The sequence below is a fragment of the Hydra vulgaris genome, chromosome 09 (genome assembly GCF_038396675.1).
Source record: "Hydra vulgaris chromosome 09, alternate assembly HydraT2T_AEP".
NCBI classification, from domain to species: domain Eukaryota; kingdom Metazoa; phylum Cnidaria; class Hydrozoa; order Anthoathecata; family Hydridae; genus Hydra; species Hydra vulgaris.
In genome coordinates, this window is record NC_088928.1 from 4,649,599 (window position 1) to 4,667,500 (window position 17,902).

Sequence of the window (17,902 nt, forward strand, 5' to 3'; positions counted from 1 at the left end):
TTTAAATTATAAATTTTTGAGCTTATTTAAGCTGAAATATTTTAAAGGTAAAAAAAAAGGTACTAATGTCATTTTTTCGTTTATAATATGTAAAAGAAATCAAGTTCTGCCAATGTCTCGCGGGATCCCGCAGGAATTAAAAAATCACGCACGGATCCAGCGGAATTAAAAAGTGTGCCGGATTGTAATCCCTAATCGCAAATGAGGTTAAAATAAAAAGAAGTTTCTATTTAAAATTTATTTTAGTAAAACACAATATAAAAAAAGAATTCTGTACATATAAACAATACATAATCGATAATTATAATATTGAAAAAATATTTCTATTCTTCTTCTTCATTTAAGAACGGTGTTCATTACGTTTTATGTAAGTATTTTATAAGGCACCACATTTGTAACAACCATACAAAAAGACGTTTCACCAATGACTTCAAGAAAAAAGCTGTAATTAAAAAATAAATAAAACAAAAAAAATTTTAAAGTTGTTAAAAAATGTTAATTTACAAAATTTTAATTATCGAAATAAAATTTCTATCAAGTAAAAATTTTGACGATAGCTTAGTAATCATTGTTGCTGCATTTTAGGTGGAAAACCTTTCCAAAACGCACTGCTGGTCTTTAGGTGGAAAACCTTTCAAAAATATTGAGAAAATTCTTACTTACGTTATTGTAATTTGCATCCTAATGCTAAAAGTAATGAAATTATATTTTTGTCTCTAATCACCTACAATGTTATGTGGATAAAGTGAAAGAACAATAAGCTAACATAAGTCTAGATCAGCAGAAAACCAAAAACTATGCTAGCAACATCAATCCAGGCTGGCACTTCAACAAGAAAAACGGCAAAAATTCAAATGTGATCTACATCGTAAAAACGTTAAAAAACAAAATAAATATTAGTTATTTAGTGAAAAAACAAACCACAGACATAAAGATTGTTTATTTTGACCTTATTATATCTCTTCAGACATTGCCAGAAATGTGGCTAATTAACTGGATAAGAAAAGCATTTGTTACAAAAGTTGAAAATCTGGCTTGGGTTTCTGAGTAACAACCTATTTGAGAATTTTTGGTCAATCATTAAAGGATACATGTATGAAAACAATTGAGAAGTTGAAAATGAAACTGCAAAATAAGTTGAAAATAAAACTGCAAAAAAAAGTTGAAAATCTAACTGCAGGAATAAGTTGAAAATATAAACTGCAAAAAGAAGTTGAAAATGAAACTGCAAAAAAAGAACCTGTTCATGTTTGAGAATGTTCAAAAATCTTGTACAACGTAAGTGCGAACATGTTAACAGTAAAATTGATTAAATTGTCAAAAATCTTATACAACGTAAGTGCGAACATGTTAGCAATAAAGTTGATGTAGTACGCCGTAAAGGCAAGAAAGGATTTTTTCAGTTTCAAAAGTAAAGTAATCTGTGTATCTTAAAATTTATAACTCTTTTCAAATCGGTTCAAAGTGTTAAATTTAGTACGAATGCAAATTTTGCGGAAATCACTAAAAAAAATTTGTCTAGTTGCCTTTTAACTGTTACACTATTAATTATATTTGAATGTAAAACTGGTTTTACAATATTAGCCATTGTAATTCAACTCTTATGCTTCCCAGAGTAGAAAGCATAACTAAAACATGATAAATTAAGTTTAAAATACAGACTTGATCTGTAAAAATCGTGCAATTCCAGTGAAGCTAACTGGATATTTGTGTTTCTTCTCGTGGTACAAATTAGCATTAACATTTTTTCTGTATATATGATATTTATACTAGAATATACAAGCAGCCAGTTTTGGAATGTGAATTTTCATTTGTACATTGCAATCAAATATGAGAAAGGAGAAAAAAGCAGGACTCAATACATTGTTTAAAAAAAACGTGTTTGTCATCTACGGTACAGAGGTAATATAGAGGTAATTGCTAAAAAAGTCAACTTTGAATACTCATTTGAAAAGTATTAATTTTGCTATACACAATTTTGTGGTGATGGAGATCTTTTCATCAGTTGAGAAAGTCTATGGTGAAAAATTTCTTTTGAAAAGAAAAGCGTTTTGGTCACACAATTCATAAGTTAAATAATCCAATTTTTAACATATGTTCAAAACTGAGTTAAAAATGTATTTGTTTAATGTATGTAAAATTTTAGATACTCAGAAATATATAAAAGCTGACTTAAAAATACTTATGATCTGTGTGGTGCTGGTAACGTAATCAGAAAATTTTTTTAGTATAAAACTACTACCATTGTTATACTTTAAATTTCCTTTAAAATATTTTTTTACACTTATTATTATAAGTGGTTACCATGGCAAACGTTTTTGTTGTCAAAGCAAACAAATAGATAAATTAACTCTACTGAAAACACATTTTAAAGAAATAATGCCAATAATATTTAAGAAAAACACATTTTAATAAAATGTTGTCAACATTTTTTAAGAAGAATAACTATATCAAAATACTTTTCAAAATATTAAAAAAAAATGAATGAATTTGTAAACATAAATTTTTTTTATATTACATAAAAAAATTCCAAACTACTGATTGTCATTATTTTGTCAGTTTGATCAGTTCAGATTGTCAGTTAATTTCGGATAACTCGAACCTCCAAGGGATCATGGAAAATGGTTCCACTTAACAAATGTTTGACTTAAACAACTAGTTGTCAAACTTTGACTGATATAACTTATTTATTGACTCGTTAAGTCAAACTTTGACTGATATGAGATATTATTAGCAGTTAAAAAAAAGAAAAAACTTTAGCAATAAAACAATTTCCTTATTATTTGGTAATAAAATTAGATCTAAAAGTTAGTGATCTTTTATTAAGATATTTATCAAAACTATTATATAATTGCTTTTTAAAAGTGATTTATTATGATTTATTTTGTAACAATTTTATTAAAGCATTATTTTATGTCTGATTTCTCATACAAAAGGCTTGAAGAATTTTTTTAAAAAGGGATGAAAAAATGGTTTGACTTAACAAAGTTTAATTTATCCGAGGTTAGACCTAACTGGAGAATTTTAATAGTAATCAATTAGACAAGGGACCAAAAGGAACAGGGACCAAATGGAACAGGGACCAAATAGAACAGGGACCAAATGGAACAGGGACCAAATGAAACAGTTTGAGATAACAACAGTTTGACTTAACCAGTGTTCGACTTTCCGTGAATAAACTGTATGATGTCATTACATCATACATTATGTAACTATGATTATTTAAACAAAAAAAAATTATGTTTTTATTCAAAAAGTTTTTGGTGTTTTTTTTACTTAGTTATATTTATTTATACTATTTAGCTGTAGGTGTTCAGGTTGACAAAATGATCATCTAAAAACTGAATAAGTTATATGTTCATTACACTACAAACTGAAAGCATAACCTATGGTTATCAAAAAATGCAAATAATTTTTGTATTACATTTTTGTATAACAAATTTTTTTTATTTCAACAAAAATAATTCTGTTTTAATAGCTTTAGTTTTTTATTGATTATATAATACTTATCATTACTAATCATTATTTATGAATTTTGATTATGTTATTATTTATAAGTATTCAAGTTATTATTTATAAGTTTTCAAGTTATTATTCATAAGTATTCGAGTTATTATTTATAAAATTTCAAGTTATTATTTATAAGTTTTCAAGTTATTATTTATAAGTTTTCAAGTTATTATTTATAAGTTTTCAAGTTATTATTTATAAGTTTTCAAGTCATTATTTATAAGTTTTCAAGTTATTATTTATAAGTTTTCAAGTTATTATTTATAAGTTTTCAAGTTATTATTTATAAGTATTCAAGTTATTAGCTAAAAAAATACCTTTTATTAGCTGACACAAGTAATGAATCATTCTGATTCAGAAAATTCTTTTTACTATCAATTGTACAAGCACCATTACCAACCTGAAGTAACAAAAAGTAACAAAATTATTAGTAATTTGATAAATTTTACTAAAAAAATTAAAAAAAAAATTAAATGACCTGGTAGGGGATTCAGCAAATAAAAATAGATTAAAAACAATGGTTGAAAACTGATATGTGCTTCTTAGAAACAATATTTAAAAATCCTTAAAAGAAACATATAGAAATAGAAACAAATAGAAACATATCATGTTTCTATTTGTTTCTATTTCTATAAGTTTCTAGTTTGATTTGAGTATGTTTTGTTATTAAAAGAAATCGCTCATATCATTATTGTTCACCTCAATCATGCTGTTTAAAAGCTTATGAAACATCAATGAGCTATCAAATTTACATGATTTTACAATGCATTTCCACATGCTGAAAGATACTTGGCTTAATATACCAAAGTCACTGATTATTAACATCAATATTGCTGATTGGGTATGAGTGCATTATTTAGGTGAATTTTTTTCTGTAACAAATCCTAAAGGTGATTCTGTTTGTGTCAGCTAGAAAATGCTGTTAATTATTTCAGGTACCCTATAACACAAGATTTCCATTGGTATCCAGTTAATGACATTTTTGCCACATTACATAAAAATGAGTTCAAAAAGAGAGATTTACTCCTACCTTATTAAAAAAGGTTAAATGAATTATTAAATATTGTTTGCAATCATCAACTTTATTATTTTTTTCGACATCTTTGCTTCCAACAAGGCTGCAAGCAACCACTATTAGTCGTTACTGGAAGAGAAAAGATGAAGACTGTAGAGCAAGATAACGATTAACAGACAATTTAAAAGATTGCAAATTATATGAATCAGGAAAGCAAGATGAAGGAAGCGAATTCTAAAGAACTAATGTTCGAGGAAAAAAACTAGAGGAATAAGAGATTTTGGAGCACTTAGGAACAGTCACAGAAAAAGGATACGACTTAATTGAATGACGAGTAACGCGAGAATGAATTTTAGTAGATGGCACAAGAGACGCTAGCTCTTTAGAGCAGTGCCCATTTTAGCATTTGCAGAAAAGAGAAGCAAAATTACAACAATGTGATAATGGTTGGAGGTTGGCTGCAAGAGCAGATCCAACTATGTTTACAATGCATTTTTGCACTTTGTTTAAAAGAGAAAGGGCATCATTAGAAAATCCACCCCAGATATGGCAACAGTATTCCATACAAGGACGGATTTGAGAGTTATAGAGATAGAGAATAGAATCCAAAGTAAGAAAGTGTCGAGCTCGATAAAAAGATGCAACCTTAACAGATGCTAATTTTGCAACAGATTTGATATATGGTTTTAAAGAACAATCAGAAGTAAGAGTTAATCCTAGAAAATGAAGGGTAAATAACTCATTGAGTACATTACCCTTCATAAATATAGAAGGATCTAAATTATTGCGATAACGATTGACTGAAAAAAAATTGAGTCTTATCTGAATTAAAGTTCACCAGCCACTGTGAACCCCATGCTGTAGCAGAAGTGAGATCTTTTTCAAGCTCAGGTGCTCCCTCAAAGCAATCAGAGAGTGTTGGCTTCTTATCACAACAAGAATAAATAGTAGTATCATCAGCAAACAATGCCACCTTAAATGTGAGGGTATCTGGAAGATTGTTAATGTAAAGTAAAAAGAGTATAGGGCCAAGGATTGAACCTTGATGAACCCTTGAAGTTACAGAATATGAAGAAGAGTGCTGTCCATCGAGGACAATTTTTATACTACGATTGGAAAGGAAGGATTTAATAATCTTAAAGATGTTACCAGATAAACTGTAAGAAGAAAGCTTATGAAGTAGACCAGCATGCCAAATTTTATCAAAAGCTTTTGAAATGTCAAGAGCGATGGCCTTAACCTCTCCACCTTTATCTAATGCACAATGAAACCTATCGGTTATTACTGTTAGAAAATCAGCTGTAGAACGAGAAGATTGAAATCCATATTGATGATCAAAAAGTAAGTTATTAGATTCAAGATGAGAGATTGTTTGTCAATTAAAGATTCAAAAACCTTGCTTATGATAGGAAGAAGACTAATGGGACGGTAGTTAGACGAATCAAATCGCTCTCCAAAATTTTTGAAAATAGGGATAACAGATGCCCTTTCCAGCAGGCTGGAAAACAAGACTCTGATAAGCACTTGTTAAATTGTTTTGAAAGTATAGATGACAGAACACTTCCAGAGAACACTTCTGCAAGACTATAACAGGTATGCTGTCCAGACCACAACCTGTAGAAGAGTTAGGAAACAGGAAATCACTTTAGATACAGAAGCTGGAGTAATAGGAATGTCAAGCAATGGATCAACCTGTTTGACAACTAAATCAGGCAGAAAGCAACTAGTGGAATCAAGAGATGATAATGATGGAAAGTTCTTAGCAAACAATTCAGCTTTGTCTTTAGGTGAGGTGAAAAAGTCTGAGCCATACAAGAGCAATGGAATAACATATTTGCACTTATTATTGATACTATTAAAGATTCTCCAGAAGTCATGAGAGCCTAATTTATGTGATGAAATATGAGATTTCATGACCTGAAAATAACTGGCTTTGACGCCAGACAAAACCATTTACAATGATTTCTTGCAGTAATAATTGAGTGTCTGTTTTCTGGAGAATTGTTTTGCTGATAGATATGGAAGCAACGGTTTCAAGAGTGAGACTTGATCTGGAATCATCGAGGGGGAATAAAAGTTTCCGTGGCAGCCTGAATCTATGAAGTTATGCAAGAAGCACATTAACCAGCAGGAAGACGAAAGATTTCTACTCAAAGGTCATCACAAAGAAAATCATGGAAAGGGTCCCAGTCAGCTCTAAGGAACTTGTAACAGGTATGATGATAGGGGGATTTAGATGATGAAGAAGAATAAGATAATAGTTTTAGAGAGATCAAACTGTGATCAGAAGCACCTAAGGGTGAATGTGGAGAAACTGAGCACTGACAAGGATCAGAAACAAGACATAAGTTGAATAGAGAAGGTAAATGATTCAGGTTGTCTGGAAAGCGAGTTGGAAAGTTGACTATTTGAGTTAGGGATTGAGAAAGGCAAAAGTTGTGGGCTTTAATGCCTGCAGAGTCACTGACACTAGAGCCAAGCCATTCAGTGTGATGAGCATTTAAGTCACCAACAACAACTATAACAATCAAGCCTTCTCTCTTTATCCATCAGCCAATATTTTGGCTGATGGATAAAGAGAGAGGGCTTGGTCAATATGATCAGAAATAACATCAAAAAAAGTGCAGTATTGAGATGAAGGAGAGCAATATAGAACAAAGAGAAAGACGATAGAGTGACGCGGTGCTAAGCAAAAGCACATAAAAGAATAGTCTGTGGATTCAAACCTAGTTTGCCAACAAATGGGTGAATTTTTATGAATGTAAATGCCCAGGCCAAGCATGTGACTATTGGAGTCTTTACGAATTAAAGGAAGATAACCATCAACACTTAGACCACAAGATGAGACAGCTGAACTCAAATTAGTCTCACAAAGAGCAAGTAGGTCTGGTAAACTTTGCAAGAGATAAGGCTCCACAGAAGAAAAGTTACTTCGAAGACCACGAATATTAGTGAATGATAGGTTTAGAGAACTTGGTAGAGGTCTTTTGTGTTTTATAGTTTTTGGTAATTTATTCACTTTTAAATTTGTTAAAGAACATGACTCAAGCATAGACAGTACTCAGTACACTGTTTAATAGCCCAAGCAATTGCCTCATTACTATTAATAAACTATAAGTTATAAAGTAGAATTCAAACCTAATAATAAAAATTGTGTAGATTTTGTTTAAAGTATCACATTTGAACAACAATGCAGGACTCTAAAAAGTTTCTGCCTTCTTATTTGTGTCCCTGCAGACTATAAAAACCAGATTAAGGAAAAAACAACTAACTACATCACACTCTTTTTAAAGAATTGACTGAAAATTGGTAGCACTCTTTACACAAGTCAGTAGGCAGGTTAGAGGGGCAACAGTTTCAAATTGTGCATTTAACCATTGATACTTGAAAAATAGGGTTATTTAAAAATGCTGTCATTTTTCGGGTAATCAAAACAAGTAAAAAATGTCTAAATTTTTAGATAGCTGGGTCTAATGGTATTATACGTCTTAGAATTAATCGCCGTAAGTTTTGCAACCAAAAGCTTCATGAAAGATTTTGGTTGCAAAACTTACGGCGATTACCACGATACTTATCTAAAGACTGATGTAAAACTATTAACTGACGTTTTTCAAAAGTTTAGGGAAACTACAATGACTTATTACGGTCTTGATCCAGCTCAATACCTTAGTGCTCCTGGAATGGCATGGAATACAATGTTGAAACGGACAAAAGTTAGCCTTGAGCTTATTACTGATGTTAACATGTATCTCTTTTACAAAAAAGGAATTCGTGATGGTATTAGTATGGTCTCAAAACGTTTTGTAAAAGCTAACAATACAAGATGTCTATATGACATATGACACATGACAAAAGATAAAAGCATATAAAAAACATCCATTGCAGACAATAGTAACTTATTAGAAAACTTACCTGTAAAGACTTGTTAATGAATAAGTACTATAGTTAATTTTATTTTGTCATTTTTTAGCAGTTTTCAGGTTATTTTCTAAAGGTAAGGATGTTATAATATTTCTTTTATATGATACAAGTTAGTAAAAAACACTATTTTGAAGAACTACCAGTAAATAGTTCTAGAAAAAAAAAGACTCTTGTTAAATGTTGGTAAAAAGTTATTTGTAAGCTTTGAAAGTAATCTAATTTTTAGCATTCGTAAATTGAGGGAGCTAATGTGTTGTGTTTATTAAACACAACACATCAACCACATTGATTTCTAAACAGTTGCACTAGGAAGTCTTAAGTTTAATATATTTACATAACGCATATAAAGATATCAAAAATCAGGACAAGAAGGTGTACCACAGGTCATTGGATGATTGCTTCTTCTAATTTGTTGGATTGCTTCTTATCATACAGGTACCAAAAAAAGTTTAGAACCACTTAACAATTTTGTGTAACTTCATTATTTTTTCAATGTATGAAACTAATATTGAACTTTGATGATGAATTATATATATATATATATATATATATATATATATATATATATATATATATATATATATATCTATATATATATGACATGCTTTAATAAAAAACCTAAAGGAATTTACATTGCATTCAATTGCATACACATTAAGTGATCAATAAACAAACACACACAAATGTATTGAATTCAAATGAAAATAAATACATTTTAAACATTTAAACTTTTTAATAAGTACATTTAAACAAAGCAATGTAAATATTTATATCAATATTTACATGGATATCCTTTGTTTTTAATCATTTCTATTTCCAGGCCAAGGAAGAACTTCAATTTTTTTGTCTACAAACCAAGCCTTTGATATTTTGGAGGTGTGACAAGTGCCATTATCTTGCTGAAATATTGAACAATGAAGCTTTTTCAAAGAACATTTTGGGTTTTGTGACAACATATCGGGCACTGTTCATTTTTTCGTTCTTTTCAATGAACTCTATACTTTCTGCACCCTTATACGCAAAGCAAGCCCAAACCATGACACCTGGAGAATGTTTGACTGTCTTGATGGTGTATCTTGGATCATATTTTGAGGAATTAGGATCACGTCGGACATATTGTTGTTGGCAATCTTGTTGCAAAAAGGTTGACTCGTCTGAAAACATGACTTTCATCCAATCTTCGACTGTCCAATGAATATGTTCCTTGCAAAAGCTAATTCTATCCTTTTGCATCTTTGTTGTTAACAACGGCTTTTTAATTGGTTTCCTTGCTGGCATTTTAAATTTATTTCTTAACCAACTTTGAATGGTTCTTTCACTAACTTGATCACATGTTGGAGTCAACCTTTCCTTAATCTCTCTTGCGCTTATAAAAGTGGACTTTAATACCTCTCGTCGTATTCTTAAGTCTGTTCTCAAGGATGTAACCTTCGGCCGACTGCTTCGAGATCTTGAAGTAAATTCCCCTGTTTCTTTATAAAGTCTAATAATCTTGTTCACAGAGCTATGGGAAACTCCAATAACTGTCGCTATTTGCCTATGCAATTTGGAAGTATGGTTATATAAAGCAATAATTTGGGAACGAACTTCAATTGGTATTTCTTTACTTTTACCCATTGGAAAATACTAGAATATTGAAATAAAATTGTAATTCGATATAATAAAATGACAAACCTGCTTACTGTATATAGATTTATTAGTTTATGTGATGATATTGTTAAATACCCTTTGACAAAAAAATTACTCAATTTGTGTGTGTTTGTTTATTGATCGCTTAATGTGTATGCAACTGAATGCGGTGTAAATTCCTTTAGGTTTTAATTAAAGCATTTCATATATATATAATTTATCATCAAAGTTCAATATTAGTTTCATACATTGAAAAAATAATGAAATTACGCAAAATTGTTTAGTGGTTCTAAACTTTTTTCGGTACCTGTATGCTTGATTCATTTCAAAGTTTCAAAGTTATTATACAGACTCCAAGAGATTTAAAATAAATAAAAAAACAACATTCATGTTGTTGTTACAGATTTTTAAAGTGAGACAGATTTTTAAAGTAACAAGACATTTTATTTTCCAATGTTAAATAACAAACCAATTATTGCATTAAAGTTAAATTGAACTAACAAATCAATTATAAAGATCAAATTTAAAAAAATAGATTAATTTAAAGGTAAACTAAAATTCAAACAAACCTTAAGCCAAAGCCATGTTTCATTTGTGTTATGAATATCAAAAGTACCTTGTCTGTATATTTTTACCTAAATAATAGCAGACAATAGCAGAGTTAAGATATCCACATCAAAGTATATTTTAAATCTATATAATATATATAATTTTCAACTACCTTGAATTCTTCACTGTTGAAAAGGTCTACCACATTGTTCTCTGCTGAAAAGTTTTTAGATAGCCACTAAAAAAACATTGTTGAAGTATTTAAAAAAACAATATATAAAAAAAGTAAATATGCTTGTGCTATCAGCAACAGGTTACCATTTTATTTAGTAAGCCACAGGGGTATATATTTAATAGGGGCCAGGGCCGGGGCTGAGTTTGAAATAAAATTGCCAGGTTTAAAATAAAATAATTTAATATTCATGTTCTATTTTATATATATTTATATGCATGTATACTTATATATAAAAATCATGATTATTCATGATTATTATCATCATCATGATCCACATGATGATGATAATAATCATGATGATCATGATGATTGTGATCATGATGATCATGATGATCATGATGATCATGATGATCATTATCATGATGATCATGATGATGATCATGATGATCATGATGATCATGATGATCATTATCATGATGATCATGATGATCATGATGATCATTATCATGATGATCATGATGATCATTATCATGATGATCATGATGATCATGATGATCATTATCATGATGATCATGATGATCATGATGATCATTATCATGATGATCATGATGATCATGATGATCATTATCATGATGATCATGATGATCATGATGATCATTATCATGATGATCATGATGATCATGATGATCATTATCATGATGATCATGATGATCATGATGATCATTATCATGATGATCATGATGATCATGATGATCATTATCATGATGATCATGATGATCATGATGATCATTATCATGATGATCATGATGATCATGATGATCATTATCATGATGATCATGATGATCATGATGATCATTATCATGATGATCATGATGATCATGATGATCATTATCATGATGATCATGATGATCATGATGATCATTATCATGATGATCATGATGATCATGATGATCATTATCATGATGATCATGATGATCATTATCATGATGATCATGATGATCATGATGATCATGATGATCATTATCATGATGATCATGATGATCATGATGATCATTATCATGATGATCATGATGATCATTATCATGATGATCATGATGATCATTATCATGATGATTATTATCATGATGATCATGATGATCATGATGATCATTATCATGATGATCATGATGATCATGATGATCATTATCATGATGATCATGATGATCATTATCATGATGATCATGATGATCATGATGATCATGATGATCATGATGATCATGATGATCATTATCATGATGATCATGATGATCATTATCATGATGATCATGATGATCATTATCATGATGATCATGATGATCATGATGATCATTATCATGATGATCATGATGATCATGATGATCATTATCATGATGATCATGATGATCATGATGATCATTATCATGATGATCATGATGATCATGATGATCATGATGATCATTATCATGATGATCATTATCATGATGATCATTATCATGATGATCATTATCATGATGATCATTATCATGATGATCATTATCATGATGATCATGATGATCATTATCATGATGATCATGATCATGATGATCATTTTAAAAACAAATTAAATCAGAAGTTACAAAAATGTCTAAATTAATATAAAATAAATTAACAAAATATCAAAACACCAAATAACTTGCAACGCCAAATAAGTTTCAAAATAATTAACCAAAAAATTCACACAAACTTTTTTTTTACAATACTTTGATTTTTGAAACAATTAATTTAACTTTCCATTTCACTTTTTCGTTTTAAACCAATATTTACTCTTAACTTTTTTTGTTCATTTCTATGCGCTGTTGTATTTTCAATATTTTTTTTTTTGCTCTGTTCACCATTTCATGGACAATTTTTATACCTATCATGTCTTCTTTATTGATGGCACTTTGCATAGACTTGGTCGCTTTATCTAGCATTCTCTGAGCAAGTTGAAACTCTAGATCTGCATTTTTCTCATCATTTTCATGATTTTTCTCTCTTTGATTTTTGATTTTTGTTGTTTTTTTCAACTTTTTCAAGCATTTCTTTGTGCTGTTTTTCTTTGTCAATAGGTTCATGCTTATAAATATCATTTATTCTTTCTTCTTCTTCCTCAGCTTTTCTTTTTTTTTATATATTCTGTGAGAAGCCTGAACAACATCTTTAGAGAGAGCATCAATATTATATGCTTCATTGCAACTTCTTGCGTATTCCTTTGATATTCTCAAAACCATTAATGTTTCATCATTTAGTATTACTTGTTCTGAAGTCAATGTATTTTTTTTAATCTGATAAACTTCACTCTGCGCTAGCGTTTCCATTCTGAATAGTTAAACAGCTCTTAACAACTTTATTGAGATATAGATACTAAGTTTTTCCATGGTCCTGGTCACTTTTAAAAACTTTAGCCCACTAATAGTCAGTTCTCTTTAATTTTTTTGTATCAGAATCTAAATACCAGTCTTTTGAGATATTTTGAGATATAGCTGCTTGATCAATTTCCATTCATCTTTCACAAATGATACCTAATCAAAAATAAAGATAAAATTCTTATGAAAAGATTAATATTTAAATCTAAAGGAAAACTGAAATAACCAATAATAATACATCTTATTGTTGGTATTTAAATTATAACAATAATACATCTTTTTATCATAAAAAAATCTTAAGAAACTATAATATACATAAAGAGAACATGTATTAAATGCAAATTTAACTATTAAAGTAAATTTAAAAAAACAAACCATAACTGCAACTAAATATAAAAAACTCACCTCTCTTTTCTTTATAAAATGTGGCATCAAAATTGCTAATCGCCCAATTGCATTAATAGTCCAAATTTCTGACCTCATTTGAGCACCCAAACAAGTCAAATCTTTTAATACTTTCAAATCAAGTGGGAGTTTTTTTTTGTAAGTATTTTACAACCGATATATATCCATCTCTCATTTTTCTGTAGACAGATATTTCTTTTTTTTTTTTTTCACATGAGATTTTTTTTTACCTAAAAATTACATATTAACTTTTGAAACTCAACATCAGTTAAAAATAATAAATGACTTTTTTGATAAAATATTTAAAAAATACTAAAATATTTTATAACTAATCTAACAGACATTAATTTGCATTTACTCTTAAACAAATGCGTAACAAAATATTAAAAAGTAAAGTACTTGGTTTTTAGCTTCCTTGCCAAAATCCATTTTATTTAAATCAAGGTGGATAGTAGAATTAGAAGAATCAATTTTTAAAAGATCTCTAGAAGATTTACCATTAACAGCAGAAGGTTTAAGGAAACGCATCATCAATGATATTAAAAGATCTTTCATTTTGTAAAATATATTATTTTATAAAAACATTTTATAAAATATAAATAAGTCATCCTTCATCCTGGAATAAGTTCATGTATTTTTCAAACAAGGGAGCTATACCAATAAGAAATTTGACAGACACAAGTAACTCCTAAAATAATTAACTCCTATAATATGTATTTAATGAAAAAAATTAAAAAAACAACATAAACTTATTAAATTATATTTTCATTTTCCTTAAGAGTTCTCTGAATTCTAACAAAATGCTTGTTGTTTGTCAAAGTCTTTTTATATTCCTTTTGTTTTGGAATATACTCTGAAAAATATTTCTTAGTATCTTCCCATCTTAACAAAACTTTTTCAAGTGTAGCAGAAAAAGTAAGCCATCTAGTATTTATAAAATGAAGAAACAATATTTCATCTTCAATAAAAACGCAATCAGCTAATATTTTAAAACCCTCTATTTTGCAGGGTGCATTCTACAACAATAAAAAAAAAACACATTTCAAACTTGAGCATAAAAACTTTTTATTAGCTAATAATGAGTGAAAAACAATAAAATTACTAATAAAACCCATACTTTACGTACCAAGCATGTAAATAAAATGCAAGCTGCTCAGCATCCTCACCTAAAACTATTATTGCTTTTACAAATGCATTATGCACTGTGTGCAAAGTGCAACTTACAAAAGATAATAATTCATTAAAACCTTTGCTATAAAGATCAGTATTTAATAACTTCCAAACAGCCTTTTTAATATTAGGACCATCAGCTGAAATATTAAAATGTCGATCCCATAGTAAATCAAATCTTTCATTATGATATATATCTGCAAGCATTTTTTAAAAATCTTTTGCTGTTGCTCTGCCAAAGAACAGCGATGTTAAATATTTTGTAACAACTTGGTTCTCTTCTTCTGACCAAAAGATCCTTTTTTTTTTTTTTTTGCTGTGCTGTACTTGTTTCATCAAACATTAAAATAAAAGCCAATAATTCGAAGGGCTGATATCTATATCTATACCTATCTATCTATCTACCTATATCTATCTATCTATCTATCAATCTATATCTATATATATATATATATATATATATATATATATATATAATAATCAGCATAAAATTAATCACAAAATAGTTTTTTTTTAAACAAATTAGCTACCAGCAAAAAAAAAAATAGACACTTAAATCTGCATAGAGGTTATTATTTACTTATGTGCCTGAAAAAAATAAAAAATAGATTAGTCACCAGCAATAAAAAAATTGACACTTAAATCCTGAAACAGGTATTTATTATTTAACGCACATAAAGTTAATGCATAGAAGTTAATTTTTTTACTGTATTATAGAATAAATCTAAACAAAAAGAGAGTCGAATCCAGCTAGCTATTCAAGCTATTATTAACAAATAAAAAGTTATATGTACAAGCTACTAAATATTATAGTGTGGCGAACTCTACCCTTTTTGACAGAACAAAATGGTCATCTAATGACAGAGGAGCGCCAAGAAAGATGAGCAGCATCATCACTGAAGCTATTATTATTGATTTATTAAAATTTATGAGTGATATAGGCTTTAGCTTGAATAGAAAAGACATGTTTATTATTGTTGAAAATTATTTGAAAGAATCAAACCAAACTAACGGGTGATGCGGAAGTTATCGGACAAAATAAAAACGTCAATAACTTATTTATAAATAAAAAAACAACAAGATAATGATCCAAAGGATTGTGCCAGATCTGTTAAGGAATATTTTAAATCACAAAAAATCAAAGTTTTTGAATGGTCTTAACAGAGCCCAGATCTCAATCTTATTGAGCATCTTTGGAAGTAACGGGTGATGCGGAAGTTATCGTACAAAATAAAAACGTCAATAGCTAATTTACAAATAAAAAAACAAACTACTATTATATTCTTTTTAAATAAAGCATTTATATTTTAATAAAAATATATTATTTTTTATATGAAAAAACACCACCATCTGCAATTGATCTCAATTTTGCTCTGACGCCTTTTATATGCGACTGTAAAAAGTTTAAATCGATTCTTGTAGTTTTAGTTTAATGTGATCAATCAAAACTTGCTCTGTTGAAGCTTGCCAATCTCCCTCATAAACCTTTTGTGCCAAATCTCCCCAAAAATTTTCAATTGCTTGTGCTTGAGGCACATTTGGGGGATTGGATTCTTTATCAACGTAATAGACATATTGGTCCATCCAATTTAGAGAATCTTTAGAATAATGAGAACTTTCTAAATCTGGCCAAAATAAATAGTTAAAGTCTCCATGATACTTGTGAATAAATGGAAGAAGTTGTTTTTCTAAACATTCATTAATATAGATTGATGAATTGATCACTACAGCCTTGGAAGTGCGAAACAATTGCTCGGACATACCACGGTCAGATATGGCTATCCACATTAATAATTTTTTTGGAAATTTCTCTTTTCCTATAAAAGGAACACTTTCTGGACATGTCTTTTTGTTGTTTGTGTAGTATCCAGAATCCCCAGGCATGTTGTCCCCTGCAAAACAAAAGTATTTTTCGTCATCGATGGCTAGAAGCGACTTTGTGTTATAGAGCTGGTTAACTAGTTTCCTGCTTCTTTTCTTTGATTTTATTTGTTGTTCTATAGTGTGTTTTGGAGTCTTTTCACGTTTTCTATATTTAATATTCATTTTTTTTAACTGACGACCAATTGTCGATTGATTTACACCGAATTTAATAGCTATTTTTCTGTGACTGACCCTTTTTTCGATTGTTGACAAGTCTCGTTAAATCGGCTTTCTTTTCTCTAGTCCAGGATGTCGGGCGACCAGGGTGCTTTCTATCACAAAACGATTGAACAGTTTCAAGTCTTTTTAGGTTATCATATATTGTACTTCGAGCAAATCCTTCCTTTTCTAAATGATTTACGATTTATTTTTTTTTAACATTAGGTTTATTTACAAAAAACATTTTTAGTCGCTTTCGAAAAGATTCTCGTTCAACTGCATTTAACCTCATTTTAAATAATTGTGTTTCAAATAATAAAGTTTATATTTTATAGAACGTTTATGCCTACGCATAAAACCACAAAAACTAATTATTATGCTCAAATAATGAAATTAGGATTTGTCCGATAACTTCCGCATCACCCGTTAGTTTATTCAAAAACGGCAAACTGACGAGAAAATGGTATTCTGGTTTCATGAACAAATATCGTTAAAAACTTGCCCAAGAAAAGTAAGCAACACGCAAACTATTAGAGCTGTGGTCATACAGCCAGCTATAATTGACAATTGGTTTGATTAATTAGTAGCAGCATATAATGAACATAATTTAGGCAATAAGCCGTTTCAAATATTCAACTGCAATGAGTCTGGTTTGCAATTTGATCAAGGCAAAGTCAAAATTATTTGTAGAAAAAGGAATAAAAAATCCTAAAAAGCTAGCACCACCGAATCCAAAGCAAATGACAACAATCTTGACTTGTTGTGACGCTTTTGGCAATTATTTACCTTATCAACTGTGGTTTACAACATTTTGCCTCACGGAAATAAACTTTTAGGTTTTAAAGTCTAATTCTTGATGGCCATGCTTCACATATGAGCTTAGAATTGAAAAAAAAAAAGCTTTAGAAAATTATATTTTACTTTGGCATTTGCCAGCTCATACTAGCCATTTTTTAGATGTTGGCGTTTTTAAAATAGTAAAAAGCGAATAGAAAGCAAATAATTTGACTAAAAATTACTTTCAAAGCCTGACAATCAACATTTTCCGGCCATGTTTAAGGATCT

At 29.2% G+C, this 17,902-nt stretch overlaps 1 protein-coding gene across 2 annotated transcripts in view; it reads right to left on the reverse strand.

Annotated features, from left to right (window-relative positions):
• Positions 1–223: 223 nt before the first annotated feature.
• Positions 224–17,902, reverse strand: part of LOC136084506 (3-hydroxyanthranilate 3,4-dioxygenase-like) — a 68,705-nt gene continuing 51,026 nt past the window's right edge. For both annotated transcript variants that reach the window (XM_065804561.1, XM_065804560.1), the window contains exons 9-12: positions 10,797–10,862; positions 10,645–10,710; positions 3,828–3,910; positions 224–442 (exon numbers count right to left, since the gene is read on the reverse strand). In XM_065804561.1, coding sequence (XP_065660633.1) covers positions 364–442; positions 3,828–3,910; positions 10,645–10,710; positions 10,797–10,862 — 294 coding nt within the window. In that variant the 3' untranslated portion in view covers positions 224–363. The remainder of the gene's footprint in view (positions 443–3,827; positions 3,911–10,644; positions 10,711–10,796; positions 10,863–17,902) is intronic.